We start from the raw sequence: 18,694 nt of genomic DNA, 5'->3' as shown, positions 1-18,694 counted from the left end.
AAAATTTCGTGAATAAAGTCGAGATTTCGCCTTTTTTCTCGAAATTGACTTCAACATTAATCATAACATTTGAACTTTTTTCTCGGCATTTCGACTTTTTTCTCGACATTTCGACTTTTTTCTCGAAATTTTACTTCAATATTTTTCTCGTCATTTCAACTTTTTTCTCGACATTTCGACTTTTTTCTCTAAATTGTACTTTAATTTGGAATAGCCATTTTCATTCGGAATTAGGTGTTTACATGGTAATTTTTTACTCATTTTAAACCGGATTTAATTTTAATTCTGAATTAAAGAGGAATTAAACTTCCCATGTAAACGTACTCAGTGAGTGGAAAGAAAACCCCAGAGGGATGAGGGGTGAAAGGAGGGCAGACTGGCGAGCCAGCAAGGAGGGAGGAATGGAGGGGGGCAGACAGCGAATCACAAGACCGGGGATCTGTTTACAAACGGAGAGACGAGGGAGGAGAGTGAATGTGAGAGATCAGCAGCGTCTTCTTCCTGCGTTACAGACGTGAGCAACAGAGAAAAAAGAGAAAGGGGCAGAAGGGAAATATGAGGAAGTGTTTTCCCTGGGAGCAGCGAGGAGCAGCAGCCTGTCTGCGTCTGCCTGCCTGATTTATTGGTGGCTCAGCCGGGGAAAACCATCCATGTCCTTCCCTTTGTCCCTCCGTCACCGGCAGGTTTCCACAGCCAGAGACGAGCAGGACGACCTGCAGGTCAAAAGCCAGGGGACAGAAAGATAAACACAAGAGAAGAGGAGTCTGGTGACAATGTGTTGAAGGGGAAACAAAGAAGAAGAAAGGCAGCAGTGACTGCACTCAGCCAGAGTTGATGGGTGGAAGGGATTTTCTGCGTATTTCTTCATCTTGACTCCACTTTCTTTCTCATGGAAGACAAGAAGGACTATTATTCACACTTCTGCAGCTGATGGACGTGCATCTCATGTGAATGGGGTCAGTCCTCTCAGCACAGTTTTCATCCTGATTCCAGACCTCTGAACTCCTCTTTCAGGTACCTGAACTTGGCGGCTACAAGTCTCCGTTTTCAGCCCCCAGACTCGTTTTAGACGCCGGAGAAAGTCACCACAACAAACATTTCCTGGGTGTTGCCACTTGGATATCTGCATCCTTGATGCATCCCATCCAGTGGTGCTACGGTGAGTTTATAGTTTATAGTTTTTATTTGCTACAGCAAAACTGCAGCTATTCTTCCTGGGGTCTGACACATAATAAATACACAGAACATTACAACAAAAAATTAAAAGCAAACCAATGACAAAAAGTAATTCCGTTTAACATTTAGATATAAATAGCAACAGTTTGCACCAATAACAATTTTTAACAAATATTCATTTATTTATATTATATATCTATATCTATATATCTATATCTATATCTATATCTATATCTATATCTATATATATATAGATATATAAAAAACCAATAGCCATTTTTAATAAATATTAATTTATATATTAATTAATTTATGTTATATATCTATATATGTATATATATATATATATATATATATATATATATATATATATATATATATATATATATATATATATATATATGTATACTTATGTCGCCGAGCAAGCTGCTCTACTTTCTTTTATGTTCAAACATAAACAACACAAACTGCTTCTCACACAAGATACTCAACATTTACACCCAGTATCATCCAGATTGACACACTTTCATTGTACAGTTTTCATATCAGTTCAAGTTAGACTTACAGTGTCCTCTTTTTATTTTACATAAAAGGTCAGATGAGCACAAACGCAAGACGTCATAACAACATGTCATTGTTTGGTTGATGAAAACCAAGTCAGAGTGCACAAGCGGGGGCTTCGTTGGGGGTTAAACAGGAGCAAGCTGCACAAATGCACTTTGTTAAATGATCAGATTCTGCTTTTATCAGTTTGTTTGTTTGTTTGGAGCATTCAGGTGTGTGCTGACACAATGCCAGGGAGGAAGGACATCAGCAATGATGAGTGGGGATTGTTGCTGCATGTCACTCTGGGAATTATTATCAGGAGATTTTCAGCCTGGAGGAAAATAAAACATTTTCATTTACATTTTTCATTTACAAAAATGTAATTTCTAAACTTAAAACACTCGAGATGCAATTCCAGGTTCACTCCAGTGTTAAACCAAGTCATGGTCAGATAATCCGCAAAAAAGGAAGGGTAAAAAGGAGGGCTACCTCTCACTCTTCTCTCTTAGGCAAGGCAAGGCAAGTTTATTTGTACAGCACAATTCAACACAAGGTAATTCAAAGTGCTTTACATCAACATTAAAAGCAGCAAGACACAATTAAACAGTAAATAACAAATAAAATGAAATAAAATGATAAGAAAAGAGGTAAAATAATAGAAAGCACAAGTTGTTAAAAAGTAAGGGCAGTAGAGTACAGCAGGTACATCTCATTCTTACTATGGCAAGAATTACGTTTCTATATGGTCAAAACGTACAAAGACTGGGTCAAATACAGTATTACAAAAGTAATCTGTGTGTAATCTTTTAACATGTTAAGCATTAAAGCACAACTGAGGAGATTCCGGAGGTGCCATCTAATGGCCCTAACAGCTTCAACAATTACACATCAACAGGAAAAGTTAATAAATAATGGTTAATAGGTGCAATTACTCTACTTGGGAAGTGAATATCTTTAGTTGTGCTTCGGTTGTGTCTTTCATTGTGTTTGGGAGGATGATTTGAGCTCATTTTACTGATGATTGGTAAAACCTTAGGACTTCAAGAAGGAAACCTCTAAATACCCTAAAGCAGGGGTCTTCAACCGGAGGTCTGCGACCCCTAGAGGGTCCGCGGAGGTACTGCAGGGGGTCCTCCAACTTAAAAAGAAATAAAGGCAATTTTAACCAAAAAAAAAAAAAAAAAAAAAAAAAATATATATATATATATATATATATAAAATATATATATATATATATATATATATATATATATATATATATATATATATATATATATATATATATATATATATATATATATGATCGAGAAAACTCCATTAACAGCGATAATAATCTCCTTTTGACAATAACTATTTAGTCTACAACTCTACATAAATGATTCCCATGACGTGAGTCATGTGACTAATGTCAACTTTAGAGTGGAAAAACGAGCTAGCTAGCTGTTTAAGAAAAGAAAATTAGTTGCGAAATTGACTTGGCTATTTCATATTTAACGCTAGTTAGACCTGATGGATAAATATGTGACAATAACGAAGCCTAAAGCTGGAGATTGTAACGTTACAGCTCGGCCGAACGTTACTCCTTCCACATCTGACGAGGCCAAAGTTTCATCAACCGTAAACACATGTAGCTAATAACCCAGTCAGGAATTGGTTAATAAGGGGATATAAGCAGAATAAATTCAAAAGTTATTATGAGCCAGGCTTAAAACCTGACATGTTAAAAAAAAAGAGAAAAAATAAAAATTACAAGCGGGGGTCCCTGATCTGTTTTTCTCTCATCCACGGGGCTAAAAAAGGTTGAAGATTCCTGCACTAAAGCACAACTGGCCCAAAACCCTTTGTATATAACATGTTATACAATAAGTTATGACAATGAATGTAACAAAAGAAGAGGACAGCCATGTGTTTTATGGGTTTTACCACTGTCAGTGCAGAGATCTCCCCACTAACAAGTTTCAGCAGGTCCCTCACGTACAGACCTGCATCTGCACAGCGGCCTAGTTGAGCCACATTTTGTAATAACGGTGCAATTTGTAATAAACGTCCAAAATGTAATAACTTTGTCATTTTATTTTGTAACAAAGCAGCATTTTGTAATAAAATGCCGCATTTTGTAATAAACGACCCCAACGCATTTTGTAATAAATGTTGCCGCATTATGTAATAAATTATTATATTTTGAGAAGATTATTAAAAAATGCACTTGCAACTTTTTTATTACTAGAAAATGTAATAACATGGTGCATTATGTACAAACAATTCCAAAGCATAGTTTATTTGTTTGTTATTGGCCTATATAATTCCAAACTTCAAATAGGCAACTAAAGTTATATTTGGAGTATTATACATAGATTTATTGGGCTACATAGCTCTAAGAGAAATTGCATGAAAAACAACAAAAGTCACTCTTGTATAAATTCATTGTTAAACAAGCAACAAGATGTATTATTACATAATGCACCATGTTATTACATTTCCTAGAAAATAAAAAAGTTGCAAGTGCATTTTATAATAATCTTCTCAAAATGCATTAACTTATTACATAATGTGGCAAAATGTATTACAGAATGGGGCAGTTTATTACAAAATGCGGCTTTATTACAAAATGAAATGAAAAAGTTATTACATTTTGGACGTTTATTACAAAATACACCGTTATTGCAAAATGCGACTCAACAGGCCTCCCTTCTAGCACGCCGCTATCAATGATTTGCTAACGTCATGCTAAGCTTAGGAGCTCTGTACCGCAGGAGTCCAGCCACTTTAGCTGGAGAATGGGTTTAAATCTGACGTCTGTTGTGTGGAATGAAAAGTGCAGTGTTTAAGTAATCGAGGCCGAGAAACTGTTCTTTTTCCCTCCAAGCCCAAACTCCAGAGAATAAGGCCAAAATACAAGGGGGAAAACATTCCTGAGTGACTCAAAGCTGCTTGTAAAAGTTCACATTAGTCCCAGTCTGGATACACGATTTTGCAATAAGAGCTGTGTATTTGGTAATCAATAATAAAAATGCTCTCAAGGTAAATCCACCAACGCCAGCTGCTCAAATGCAGTGTTTTCGTCTTCATTTTAGAGGAGTCATTTCTTTTTTTTTGTTCTTAAACTTTTTATTAGAGAAATAAATCAGTTATACAAGATTCACATCTTTACAGTATCAATCGGGTATTTTTTTTTCATAAAAAAAGGAGGAGAAAAAAGGAAAAAAGAGGTGGAGGAGAAAATAAAAAAATCAATCAATCAATGAATAAATAAAACAAATCATCAACTAAAATCCGATGTACAGTCAATCCAAAAATAATACCAAATAAATAAATAAATCAGGAAGAAATCAAAAAGAAGATGTATTTCTAAGGGGATAGCAAAAAACAGATTTTCACTTTCGTCCCTCGAACATTCTGAGAAGTCACCCTAAAATACTAAATACCCCCCTCCAGAAAAAAATAAAAAATAAATAAATAAAAAATGTCTTTGTTACACAATCAGCACAAGTTATCGGTCGACAACAATAGTTATAGAACCAATATATACATTTACCTCATGTAAACTCTTTGACCTTCATATATATCTGTAAACAAAACCTTTGGTTGATAACTGTACTGATAATAATAAAACAAAATATAATTGTAAAACAGTAAAATATTGCATCCAAGTATAACTCTTATGAGAAGAAAAAATGAAAAAGTTAAGAAAAATAGCAAACAAACAGATGAACAGAACTATCTGATTGGAGTTAGGAACTGTGGTTTGTTTTAACTATGCATCATTCAATAATGTATTTAGATGTTGTGATAAAGCTTATCCAGTTTTCCCAGAGACTATCAAACTGGTTGTAATTTCTTTTTTTTAAGTTAAAACATCTTCCTGAGCTCTCGGTGAAACAATAATATGTAATATATAATATGTTTTGGTCAAAATTTCACAAAGATACAGAACAAAAGCCAGAGTCCGACTCCTTCAGACTTGCATTAATGTAGCATGACGTCGTTGGGTGAAGATGAAGATGGATGGGTCTACTCTGATCTGGGTCTGTGACATCACAGAACCTCATGTGAGGAGAAAGCTGGAACTAGTTCACTCAAAGCAGCTATATCAACATAAAGGCTTTTATGTCTCTTTTAAACCGTTTTAAATATTCCACCCTGACATTAAAAGTTATGTCCAATCATCAACACAAAAGAATCACATTTGCATGACATTTTCAAACTATTTCTGTGAACGTCTTCTGGCCGTGTGAGAACAAGAAACACTTCTTCTTTCTGGGTCAATTTATGACATCTGTTACGATCCTAACCAGGAATTCTGGCTCTGCTGCGTTGCTGCTTTTCATGTATAAAAATGTGGCCTTTTTCTTACGCGTCTCAACATGCTTTTGGAAGCTATGAATGTTCATTTGCATTCTGGCATCGGTTTATTCATGAGCGCCTTGTTTTCTGCATGAAAAACAAAGCCGGCTTACAGCGGCTTATATGAAAAGAAATACCAACCTCTAATGCTGACGGAGTAGGAATTATACAACCATTGCAACTTAATGTTATAATTATGAATGCGGCATGCTTGGAGAGGTCAAACCAAGTTCTCTAAGGGTGTAAAAGCAGCACACTGAAAAAAATAAATCTAAGCGCATGTAAATATAACATACCGGTATTTAAATCTGTGATATTAACAATTAAAAATGAAGTTTGTTGCTTTACATGAATACATCTAGTTTTGAACTTAGTCTGCATTTGTTCAAAAAACAAGACAATTTTCCTTTTTTTCCTTGACAAGCAGTATTTATGTTATCCCAGGCAATCTTTTCATTTACACACAAACAACAAGCAATGATCTTGTTGTATTTACTTTTCCTTTAACAATTTTAATCTATTGAGCAGATTGACCAACGTTTAGATGAAACATGCTTTATTTGTTTAAGTAGAACACCACAGTAAAAAATATCTTACTTGATCTACTTTAAAAAAATTAAGGCAACTTTTTCGCATGAGATTTTTATGTAGATCAAGAAAAACTAGTCTTTGTATAAACTACTTCATTTTTAGTATGTACAAAATTCATTTGCAAGTAAAGTCAACTTAATTTTTGCAAGTAAACTTAACACAATTAAGTTGACTGTACTTGCAAAATGTATTATTTACATAAAAAAAATTAAGTAGTCTATACAAAGACTAGTCCTTCTTGATCTACATAATAATGTCATGCAAAAAGTTGTATCTGCAGTTTCATATCATAAACGCTACTCGGAAAGCTTTTCAGCCTGACAGAAATAATAATATGAAAACATTTAGCATCTGCTTGATATTAGATATAATTCCTCTGCACATGCTGTGCAGAGTTTATTATGGTTACTCTTTGCTCCTGTTGTGTAATCTGTTCCCACGTGTCGCCTGCTCAGGTTGCCAGTGTGAGTTTGGACTGCAGGCCTCCGATCCCCACTGCAGAATGACCTCTGAACCCGTCTTCAGCCTGCCGCTCAACGTCTACATCATCATCCTGGGCATCGGCCTCTTCATCCTCATGCTCAGCCTCATCTTCTGCTGCTACCTGTTCAGGTAAAGGAAGGACAGACAAGAATCAGAGAGCTCCAGAGGACAGTTATTAGGGCTGTAACAATATATCGTGCCATGAAATTTCGTGATACAAAAACGTCACGATACTGTACGTGTCGTGGAGGTGACAAACTGTAGCGCGATATTGGATTATTTATATTAATATATTGTGTTAATCTTACTACGCTCAGAAGAAACTAGTACCGCTTTGCGGTCCCGATCACTCTTGCAGGGTTTTAAGCTCCGAACTTTTACTTCTAAGGTGAGCATGAATCAATGTTTTTTATGATGTAAAGATTGTGTCGTCCCCAAAGGTGGGAGAGATGAAACGATAACGGGGTTCACCTTACGGCCTCAGTATGTGAAGCTCTTAGCTCTGGCAGAAGATAAATAACAGTCATGTTGCATTTGGAGTTTGGGACTTTCCATAGTTTATTTATTTACTTTTATTTATTTATTTAATTTTAGTTGTTACATTTCTGGAAAAGAAAAAAGTCAAGTCATACATGAGAGAAACTATTCAGTTTGTGGCAAAACATTTTTACTTGTATGAAACTGAAGATGCTTAATGCAAACATGACATTTACTTTTAGTTCAGTTTGTGGAAAATGGTTGGCCTGGCTTTCTCTTTAAAACTTAAACAGTTATAAAGCATTACAAACTGTAACAATAGGGCAAACGCACAGCATGGTTTTTTATTTTGTGTCTTTCAAATAAAAGACAATTTTTTCCAGTCATATATTCCTCTATCAAGGTTGTTAAAAAATACTGCTAAAATATCGTATCGTATCGTATCGTTATCGGGACCTCAATATCGTGTATCGTACCGTATTGTGAGATTAGTGTATCGTTACACCCCTAACAGTTATGTTCCTCTGAAACACATAATTCAGCTCTAGTTGTTTCAGGCACATTCAGATTGTGTCTGCAGAAGACTTGTTGACAATCTGAGCCCTGCTTTTCTTCTTTTTTTAAAATCCAAATCAGATTCAAACCACACACGGAGATGGTCTCGGTCAGGATTCCAGTCAAATTTGTACAGATGTACCCAAAACAGCGCGGTTGCTCAAACAGGATTTTAACATAATCTTTTGGCTCTTTTGTGTCTTAGGACTGCCAGAAAGACAAAAAATGTAATAAAATAGGGGAGAAAAAAGGTTTCATTGTGTGAAATTTGCAGTTCCAATTCACACAATCTGGGAAGAGATGCAAACTCACTTTTATCAACCGTGGTTGCTATGGCAACCTACACCCATAGACCTGATACAATCAAATCTAAAGGGTTTGATGTTTTAGATGAGGCGCACATCACATCTGAAGCCCCCTTTCCTGATGTGGTTTGAGTCCGATTACCTGAATTATGTTCAGACCATCTACAAAAATGATGTCTAGATGCTGCAGATGCTAAAATTCTTTGTTTTGGGCTGGTTGCATGAACGTGACCTGAGAACAAGGGGAGGCACGACAAGCTGGCTGGATGCAAACACTCAAACCCCATTTCCACCAAACCGGTTCCAGAGCTGGTTCTGGTTCACAACTCGTTCAACTTGTGAACCAGCTGAGAACTGGTTTGTTTTTCCACAGCTCGGGTGCTAAGGGGAGCCACGTCGTTGCAAACGTCAGTTACATCGCTGCGTTTGCGCAAAAATTGAAGCAACAAAAATGTATTTGCTCTAATACAGGGGTCTTCAACCTTTTTTATCCCCTTGGATGAGAGAAAAACAGAGCAGGGACCCTCGAACTACAAAGTTCTTATTTTTTCCCCTTTTTTTTAACGTGAGTTTTAAGCCTGGCTTATAATAACTTTTGAATGTGTTTTATTCTGCTTATATCCCCTTATTAACCAATTCCTGACTGGGTTATTAGCCGACATGTGTTTACGGTTGATGAACCTTTGGCCTCGTCAGACGTGGAAGGAGTAACGTTAGGCCGAGCTGTAACGTTACAATATCCAGCTTTAGGCTTCGTTATTGTCCCAAATTTATCCATCAGGTCTAACTAGCGTAAATATGAAATAGCCAAGTCAATTTCGCATAACAAATTTTCTTTTCTTAAACAGCTAGCTAGCTCGTTTTTCCGCTCTAAAGTTGATATTAGTCACATGACTCACGTCATATATATATATATATATATATATATATATATATATATATATATATATATATATATATATATATATATATATATATATATATATATATATATATATATATATATATATATATATATACATATATATATATATATATATATATATATATATATACATTTCAAAATAAAACCAGAACAAAGAGGCATCAAGGAAAACACAAGAAAAAAACTAAATCTATTAAACACCACGAGTGAAATCCGTCACATTAAACAAGCCGGCTAAAAGCAGTCCAGCATTTGCGAAAAAAAGACGCTCACTGCTGCGTGAACTATTCTAACTACGTACAACGGATCTCAATCTTTTCCCTCGGTTGCAATTTAGTCGAGTCTATCCCGCTAGGAAGTGACTGATGTTTAAAGCTTGAGGCCAATACAGACGAGTTGTAACTAGGTCGGTGTACCGCCGCTAACCCAGAGAGTTCAAGCATTTCTGGGAAAACCTGTGTAACAGAGAGGGTTAGTTAATTCATCAACAGCAAATCTAGACCCGGAAGCCTAACTGCGGCTTATTTGATTGATTCTGAATATTTTTGAACCAAAAGAATGAAATGAAGGGAAAAGTGAGAGTGTGTTCGCTGACGGACTGACGTCGGCGGGTCGCTGGAGGAGGAGGAGTTAAGATATGTTGATGGAGAAAGGTGGCTGGAAAACATGTAATTCGATTACTTTCAAGAACGTTTCCAACCTAATTACAAAGGAACCTTAACTCATTTTGCCAAATCTAAAATAATGGTAATCCATTTATGTTTTCCAACAACTCATGATCAGGTTATGTAAATGCCATTTCAGCCAGATTTCTTCTGCGAGAACAGTGTTACAACCCGGCTCAGCGCAGACGCACAGGCTGCAACTTGAATATGACATTTTCTGAATTCCTGGACCGCTGGAAGTACGAAGCCGAGCGGATCCGTCCGGCCTGACGCGACACGTCCCGGAGAGACGGCAGATATGAGGAGGTCATCAGACCTCCGAGGTATTCGCTTGTTGTGACTAAAACGGCAGCATGATGATGAGGCTGTTCTCGTTTTCACAGGCTGAGGAGACAAGGTGCACGAGAACACTACGGCTACAACGAGGTAACGTATTATTTCTTCTGTCAATCCGTCCCAGTCCTACTATACTGCCCCCCCGCGGTCAGAAAAGGTTTGGTGCCGGGTGGAAAAGACAAAAAAAGCACAGATATTCTTCCATTTACGTTGACTTTCACGTATGAACGGAGACGTTTCATGTTTTGTCTCAGTATAAATCCATTTTACACATCTAGACAAGGAAAATGTTGGATTCAGGTCCTCTAAGAACAAAAGCGATATTGTTACCAGGCGTCAACACGGAAGTAAGATAAACTGCAGTTCCTCTTCTGGCCACCAGAGGGGGGGGGCTCCGAAGGCAGGCGCATGTTTCTTAAAATGTCCATCTTTAGGCAAGGCAAATTTATTTGTAAAGCACAATTCAACACAAGGTAATTCAAAGTGCTTTACATCAACATTAAAAGCGGCAAGACACAATTAAACAGTAAATAACAAATACAATGAAATAAAATGATAAGAAAAGAGGTAAAATAATAAAAAGCACAATTGTTAAAAAATAAGGGCAGTACAAACGTACAAAGACCGGGTCAAATACAATATTACATTAGTATTCTGTAACAATTCGTACGGTGAATTAAACCAATTTGACAATTCTACGTCTCAATGCCTGTATTCAGGGCTTATCCATCACTAACAAAGAGAAAAACACAGCCGAAAGGGAGGAAAACTTCTAGCTTGGGTCTTGAGTTGGGAATAGTTGTGTTGCGCTTGACATTGTCGTGGGTGTCGATGACGTTTTTCCTTCCGTCAATCAACGTATTGTGTCATGTGACGCCGGTGGTTCCTCCCATTTTCCTACAGAGGTCCAATCACCACTGCAGCCTCCACTTTTCTATATCACGTCTGGTTCCTCTTTGAACCCTGGGTATTTCTCCAGATTTTATTTTATTCAAGAAAGCACAAAATCAGATGCATATAAATACAGTATCATGAATTGGATTAGTTTTCTTTTTAACCAACAAAACCCACCCACCCACAATACCCATATACTGCTGTAAAAAAAAAACTAAACAAAATAATAGTAATAATTAAAAATTATAATGACAGACATTGGGGGCATACACATTCAAGTACATGTCAATATTTAGGCAAGACCAAAAATATATCCCAGGGCTCCATAGGCTTATGATGGAAGGGTCATGAGATTTTTAAAATACACAATCAAAGGGTCCCACATCTTGTGAAATTTTCTTGTTGAGCCTCTAGTAAAGTATTTAATTTTTTCTAATTTCAAGAAAAACGTTAAATCAGTGAGCCAAACAGACACTTTTGGTGGTTCGGGAGATTTCCAATGAAAAAAACTCTATTTCTACGGGCTATCAAGGATGCAAAGGCAAAAGCGTTCATCTTGTCAGTGGGTAGTATGTGCTCATTAACCAACACTCCAAAGATGGACATATCTGCAGATGGTTTGACATTGGTGTTAAATGCATCTTTAGTGTTTTTACACATAGAAGACCAAAATTAATTTAATTTAGGGCAACTCCGGAACATATGGATCATTTGCTGGCGCAGAACCGCAGCGCTCACACCTGTCATCAACGCCCTCATAGATTCTTTTCTCCAGATTTTCATCCCCCTCTTCCTGTCTGTTCTGGTCTGCCCTCCTTTTCTCTACTGAGCACGTCTGCCCTGCATCCCCCCCTCTGATCATCCCACTGCTGGCTTCCACCTTTCTGTATGGATGTCTGTTGGATACCTGCTGACATCCTGACCCGCAGGATCCCCCCCCTGACCACCTCATAGTCTGCTGTTTACATCTGCTTATATACTCATCCCTGTAGTGCATCAGTTAGACATTGTGTCTGTTTCTCTCTTTTCTCTGTTCTTCATTCTCTCTGTCAATTCTCTCTTTTCCTGCTCTGCCCAGCTGGCCTCCCCCCTTATGATCCAGGTCCTGGTCCAGGTTTCTTCCCTCCTAAAGGGGAGTTTTTCTTGCCACTGTTTTGATTAGATTTGATTTGAAGATTTTATTTCGAACATGCATGAAAAAAAGCGTACAAAAAAGTGAACAAACAGAATACAAATATATATATATATGTATATATATGTATGAAGTAAACACTTATCGAGTCCTACCCCTGAATCTTACATACATTCTTACATATAACATTCTTACATATAATAAGACGAGTTTCAATAACTGTTCTATACAGTGATATAATACTCAATTATATGTATATATAAATATTGTCAAAATCAAAGCAAATCAAGGCAAACAAAAGAAAAGAAAACAAAACAAACGCCCAGCATTAAGTTGTGCTACTATGTATCTATGTACTAATAGAAAGTAATTATAATGCCTAGTATTACATTATCATTCTTTTACAATAATACTACAATATAATAGAGAACAATAGACAGCAATGGTATAACAATATACTTGAATAACTATATAAGAGTAGATATGCTATATATACTGGTTCATATATTTACCTCCAATTATATACTGTACATAAAAATTACTATAAATCTATATATCAACATATTTACATATAATTATAAATCAGAATATATTAATAGAGATATAGATACACAAATACTGTACGTATAATACAACTCAATATATCCATAATATACTGTTGGCTTAAGGTTTTTCTCCCACTAGGGGAGTTTTTACCTGCCAATGTTTATGCTGAGTTTCTGTAATAATTGCTCGGGGTTCATGTCCTGGTCTCTGGAAAGATCTTAGAGGTGCCGCATCTATCGCCACCGCTTTCCTCTGGAGTTTTTCAGCCACCAAAAAAGTCTTTCACTGATGTGATTTAAGCCGAGAAGCGTTTCTCTTGTATGTCCAACAAGGGAACATCAAAGTCTCCGGGTTTAGAGTAATCTGGGATGGACCATTGCACAGTGGAAATAAACATTTCAGGTGTTCTGCCAGAACTTGCTGCCATGCGCCGCAGACCAAACACAAGAAGGACCCGTCGGGGTCTGTGGTGGTATTTATTCTTATGTCCTGACTTGTCTTCAGCAGAGTTGTGAAGACAAACAATGACAAGCTCGCACTGTTGCACGCCATGAGATGTTTACAGTAAGAATGGGACGAATCAAGTAGAAATGCAGCTTCAGCATCCTAACCTCCAACTGTAGCAGTCGTTTACCAAATTAATGGATGAGACAAAACATGATTTCTTCATAAACAGAAATGTATAAATAAATGTAAGAATCTGTGCTTTTCTTTCTTTTTTATGGTTTTCCGACTTTTCCTGATTTCGGGGCAGTATATGCACTTTAAAGGAGCATGAGGCAGGATTGAGGCAGGATTTATGAAAAAAATCCGTATATGTTTTAAGTTTTCTAGTAATAATGTCAGATGAAGCGTTCCAAACCAAAAAGAATGAGCCCTCTAGCGTATCTCTCCTTTGCCTTGAACAGGCTGTGTGCTGCAAAATGTGCTGCAATTCGGACTCCGAATTTCGCGCGCTGGGTGGCGGATGTGACGTCACATGACGCTGCATGCACGTTCTCCCCGTTCTCCCGTGCCGGCTTCACTGTTGGCTGCAGTACTCCCAACGGCCGTTGTGGTGAAGGGTGGCGCTAGAGAGTCTCATTTCTTAAAAGGAGCCTCATGCTCCTTTAATTTTGATAAACTAAATAGATTTTTTATAATCTACAGGCCCTCTCTACTGTAAATGTGTTTAAAGGTATTTTAAAATCTGCCCTTCGGGAAACATGTAGCTGTTTTTAAATCAACGTTCATTTAAGATTTTTTTAATTTATGTCTTCATCGTATATCTGTATGTTTTATTTACTTATATATGAAACTTATGTGTGCTGACTTGACCAGGACTTCTATCTCAATGGGACATTTTCTGGATAAATAAAGGCTAAATAAAATGAAAATTTTCTTATATATGAATATATAATTATATATAAAATAAAAAAAAAATTATTTCTCATCAACAGGTGGTTTTGAAGGGAGCCGGGAAGAAACTGAGCCTCCTTGGTGTAAGTTGAAGCAAAACAGACACAGTAAATGGTAAATGATCTGTACCTATATATATATATATATAATAGAGTAGAGTAGATATGTTATACTGGTTCATATATTTACCTCCAGTTATATACAGTACATAAAAATGACTATAAATCTATATATCGACATATCTACATATAACTATAAATCAATATATGTTAATAGAGATATAGATACACAAATACTGTACGTATAATACAACTCAATATATCCATAATATACATGTATATATCTGCACTGCAGAGGTCATATATCCGTCCTCAGATGTCTCCCGGCCCGTTTAGATGCGAGTTACCGGTGATTACTGGGCTGACCTGCATGCCGGGGCTGATTTCACAAATGCTGTCATTCTTCTCCCTTCAGCAAACATGCGCCGTGTGTTTGGAGGAGTTCTGCAGCAAAGATGAGCTGGGAGTCTGTCCCTGTTCTCACGCTTTTCACAAGAAGTAAGTCCTGCAGCCGAGTTTGCTGATGAACACGCCGTCAGGAGGTGGAGAGCTGGCACTGGTTTCTGAATCAGGCACAAAGTTACAGACAAAATAAAAAACAAACTTGAAACATGATTTAACTCCTTCACAAGCTGCCGATAAATCCTGTAATGTATTAATAAATAACTAAAATAAAATAGCCGCCGGTCAACACAGACAGTCACATTCCTTTTTAGTTCCCAGGTTACAATTCAGTTAATACCAATCAACAACAACAAACGATGTTTATACCTTTCATGACAATGGGTATGTCAATCAGACGTAACTAACATATTTTATTATATTTCCTTAACATACTGGCTTTAATTGATCTTTTGAATGTAATGTTTGATTTGGATTCTTTGGTTTCTTTGTTCAGATTGTTCCATAAACTGATTCCTTTCACAGAAACACAACGTTCCATCAATTTAGTCCTGAATCTTGGTTTTTTTAAGATCTCTGTTTAACTGCAAAAACTCAAAATCTTTTTGCTTGTAATGAGAATAAATATTGTCCCACTGGCAGATTTTTCTACTTATTTCAAGTGAAAATGTAATGAGATCTATTGACTAAAAATAAGACATTTTAACTAGAAATAAGAAGATATTCCTGGTAAGATTTTGAGTTTTTGCAGTTATATTTGCTTTCTCTTTTTTCAAATCTTTTCTGAATGTTGATTGGTAAAGTTTTCTTATGAGAACCTTATTGAACCTCTGTGCTTTTCCCCCCCAGGTGTCTGCTGAAATGGTTGGAGATCCGCAGCGTTTGCCCCATGTGCAACAAGTCCATATGCCGCGTCCAGCCAGACCCGGAACCGGCAGCCGAGCGGCCGCAGAGCCTGCTGGAGGTCTGAGTCCAGGTCTGAGTCCAGGTCTGAGTCCAGGTCTGAGGCCAGGTCTGAGTCCAGGTCTGAGTCCAGGTCTGAGTCCAGGTCTGAGGCCGGGCCCAGCGGCGCCACTGAACCCTCTGCACGGGACCCCGGTTCACCGTCCAACACCGTCCAACAGACGACACTTTCATGGGTCCACATACTTTTCTTTCTGAGGCCGAGCCGCTGCAGAAACGGACCATGCAGCGTCCAGACATGAACCATGAACCCTGAACGCTGTGCAAAACACCGGTGACCGTTTCCTCCCGTCAGGGTGTAAAACAGGCCATCAGGTCGACCTCGGGAATGACGCCACCTCTGACCCAGAACCACGCTGCTGTATTCTGCTCCTGTATTCCCCGACTTAATCAGTGCTAAAAAACGGTTTATTAAGTGATGACCTTTAGGCCACGTTTACACATAGCCAGGTATTTATAAAAACTGATATTTCCCCCTTTACGTTTTGAAAAATACCATCATTTACACGAACCCGCATAAATACGGTGTTACGGTGCTATGAGCATCCAAACCTGCAGGGGGCAGTGTAACGAGAAGCATAAATTCATGCTAGCCAATCAGAATCCTGGAAAAAAACGTCAACAAATGACACGTGTAACTTCCAGTTACTTCCAAGATGAACGAGAGTCTTTCGTTTGGAGTGACAGAGAAGTGGTGTTACTTTTAAAGGAGCATGAGGCAGGATTGAGGCAGGATTTATGAAAAAAAATGCGTATACGTTTTAAGTTTTCTAGTAATAATGTCAGATGAAGCGTTCCAAACCAAAACGAATGAGCCCTCTAGTGTATCTCTCCGTTGCCTTGAACAGGCTGTGTGCTGCAAAATGTGCTGCAATTCCGGACCGGAATTTCCCGCGCTGTCCTGCGGATGTGACGTCAAATGACGCTGCATGCGCGTTCTCCCCGTTCTCCCGTGCCGGCTTCGCTATTGGCTGCAGGAACCCCGACGGCCGTCGTAGCGCTAATGAGTCTCATTTCTTATTTTTGCCTCAAGCTCCTTTAAGTGTGACTTTAGAATATAAAACAGGTAAAATACAAGAAAATATTGACGGTGGCCAAACAAATTGTAAACACACATGACGCTGGTGACATTTCTGTCGCATAATGTGACGTTCTGAAGCGTAAATGTCCATTTCCCTCCATTAACAAGCAAATGTGAAGACGGAGTTTTTGCAAATCTCCACTTTGGCCAGAGTTTTCAGAAATGATAGTTTTTGGTGACTTTGAGCTTCGTTTTCGTGTAAACGAACGGCCAAAACGCATGAAAACACCACCGTTTTTGCTACGTGTAAACGGGGCCTCAGGCTTACAGTAAATGGAGCACATAACAGCTCTTTGGAAAAGCTTAAAAAACTGATGCACGAGTGCCTTAAAGCTGCAAACTCCCATCTAAAGCAAGTGCATGTTAACTCCATGTATATGTAGCACTAACGGTCCTAAAACTTAACCTCTGAATGGACAAATATTATGCCTTTTTTTATGTTAATACAATTTTCTGAGCTGTTTATTAATGTTTGTGACGTGCTTTAGTCAAACTACCTGCACAAGCAGGTTCAACCACTCAGGTCACAGCTGCTGGTTTTAGGGGTTGAACCATAAAGATACCCTGAGAAACCATCTGAGACGTCGCCCTAGGGCAGGGGTCTGCAACCTTTATTATCAAAAGAGCCATTTCATCCCCACTTTTACAAAAAAAAATTGTCGGGAGCCGCAAAAATAACAGATTTTAGAAATTTTCCTCTTTTATTTATTTTAGCTATTACAACCACTAAATACAACAACAGAAGTGCAGTGTGCATTTGTAGGCGTACTTTGAAATACATTAAACTGTAGGCCTATTTAAGTCTATATTTGTGTGAAAGTAAAATAAAAACTAACCCAACTTTAATATAAATAAAAAACGGCTTCCCTCTTTACGACCTTTTCGTAGCAGTACCGGTGCGTGTTGGTATTTTTTGGCAAATGCAGAGTGCTACTTTTGGAAGTGTCTTTCAACGTTACATTTTTTGTTGTTTGATATGTTCTCGCCACATATCAAGCCCGACAAATGTTGACAAATTAGAAATTAAAAAAAGTTCTTTTAAAATTATTATTATTTTAAAATAATGGCCTCAACTCAAACTCCAAGATAACTGCCCAACAAAATAAACTAATAATATGAATAAAAATTAATTCAGAAATATCATTTATTTATGTTCAGGATTCTTTTCAAGGCCAAAGGGAGCCGCTACGATGAGGAGCCACAGGTTGCAGACCCCTGCCCTAGGGTCACCCCGGGGGTCACCCAGGGGTCACCCGGGGGTCACCCGGGGGTCACCCAGGGGTTTCTGAAGAGCCTTGGAACCGGTTCATGGTTGGCGCCATGTTTCCCAGGAACTGACTCGACCCAACCTCGGTTCCACCCAACAACAGAGTTACCACCAACTACCTACTCCGACTCCCTAAAGCAGGGTTCGGCAACCCAAAATGTTGAAAGAGGCATATTGGACCAAAAACACAAAAAACAAATATGTCTGGAGCCGCAAAAAATGAAAAGTCTTGTATAAGCCTTAGAATGAAGGCAAACACATGCTGCATGTATCTGTATTAGTTATAACTGGGTCAACTTCTCACTACAGAGCAAACATTTAGGCAATGAATGCAAATGATTCGCTCCAAGAAACGTTGAATCCTCTACGGAAGAGTATCAGGGCTACGCAGGAGAAAAAATATTTGAGAGAGGAAGATTTTTTATTTATTTTGCACTTTGAGAAAAAAGTCGAAATGTCGAGAAAAAAGTCGAAATGTCAAAATTAATGTTGAAATACAATTTCAAGAATAAAGTCGAAATTTCGCTTTTTTTCTCAACATTTCAACTT

At 37.7% G+C, this 18,694-nt stretch overlaps 1 protein-coding gene across 2 annotated transcripts; it reads left to right on the top strand.

The window, feature by feature from the left end:
• The first annotated feature begins 496 nt into the window (after positions 1–496).
• On the top strand, positions 497–18,649 carry LOC133463825 (RING finger protein 122-like). 2 transcript variants are annotated; one of them, XM_061745554.1, is made up of 7 exons: positions 497–1,159; positions 7,113–7,269; positions 10,451–10,493; positions 14,415–14,456; positions 14,848–14,930; positions 15,684–15,834; positions 15,871–18,649. In XM_061745554.1, the coding sequence occupies exons 1-6, from the start codon at positions 1,135–1,137 to the stop codon at positions 15,802–15,804; spliced, it is 471 nt and encodes a 156-aa protein (XP_061601538.1). In that variant the 5' UTR covers positions 497–1,134; the 3' UTR covers positions 15,805–15,834; positions 15,871–18,649. The 2 variants fall into 2 exon arrangements, with proteins under 2 accessions (XP_061601538.1, XP_061601537.1); XM_061745553.1 differs by having other exon boundaries at positions 15,684–18,649.
• The last annotated feature ends 45 nt before the right edge of the window (positions 18,650–18,694 follow it).

This window comes from Cololabis saira, chromosome 17 (genome assembly GCF_033807715.1).
Source record: "Cololabis saira isolate AMF1-May2022 chromosome 17, fColSai1.1, whole genome shotgun sequence".
Classification (NCBI taxonomy): Eukaryota; Metazoa; Chordata; class Actinopteri; order Beloniformes; family Belonidae; genus Cololabis; species Cololabis saira.
Note: the sequence above shows the minus strand (reverse complement) of the source record. Positions and strands in the feature narration are given on the sequence as shown.

Coding starts and splice junctions, on each gene's coding strand:
- LOC133463825 (XM_061745554.1), top strand. CDS start 1,135: ATGCATCCCATCCAGTGGTGCTACG. Junction 7,270..10,450: donor TTCTGCTGCTACCTGTTCAG/GTAAAGGAAGGA, acceptor TCGTTTTCACAG/GCTGAGGAGACAAGGTGCAC. Junction 10,494..14,414: donor AACACTACGGCTACAACGAG/GTAACGTATTAT, acceptor TCTCATCAACAG/GTGGTTTTGAAGGGAGCCGG.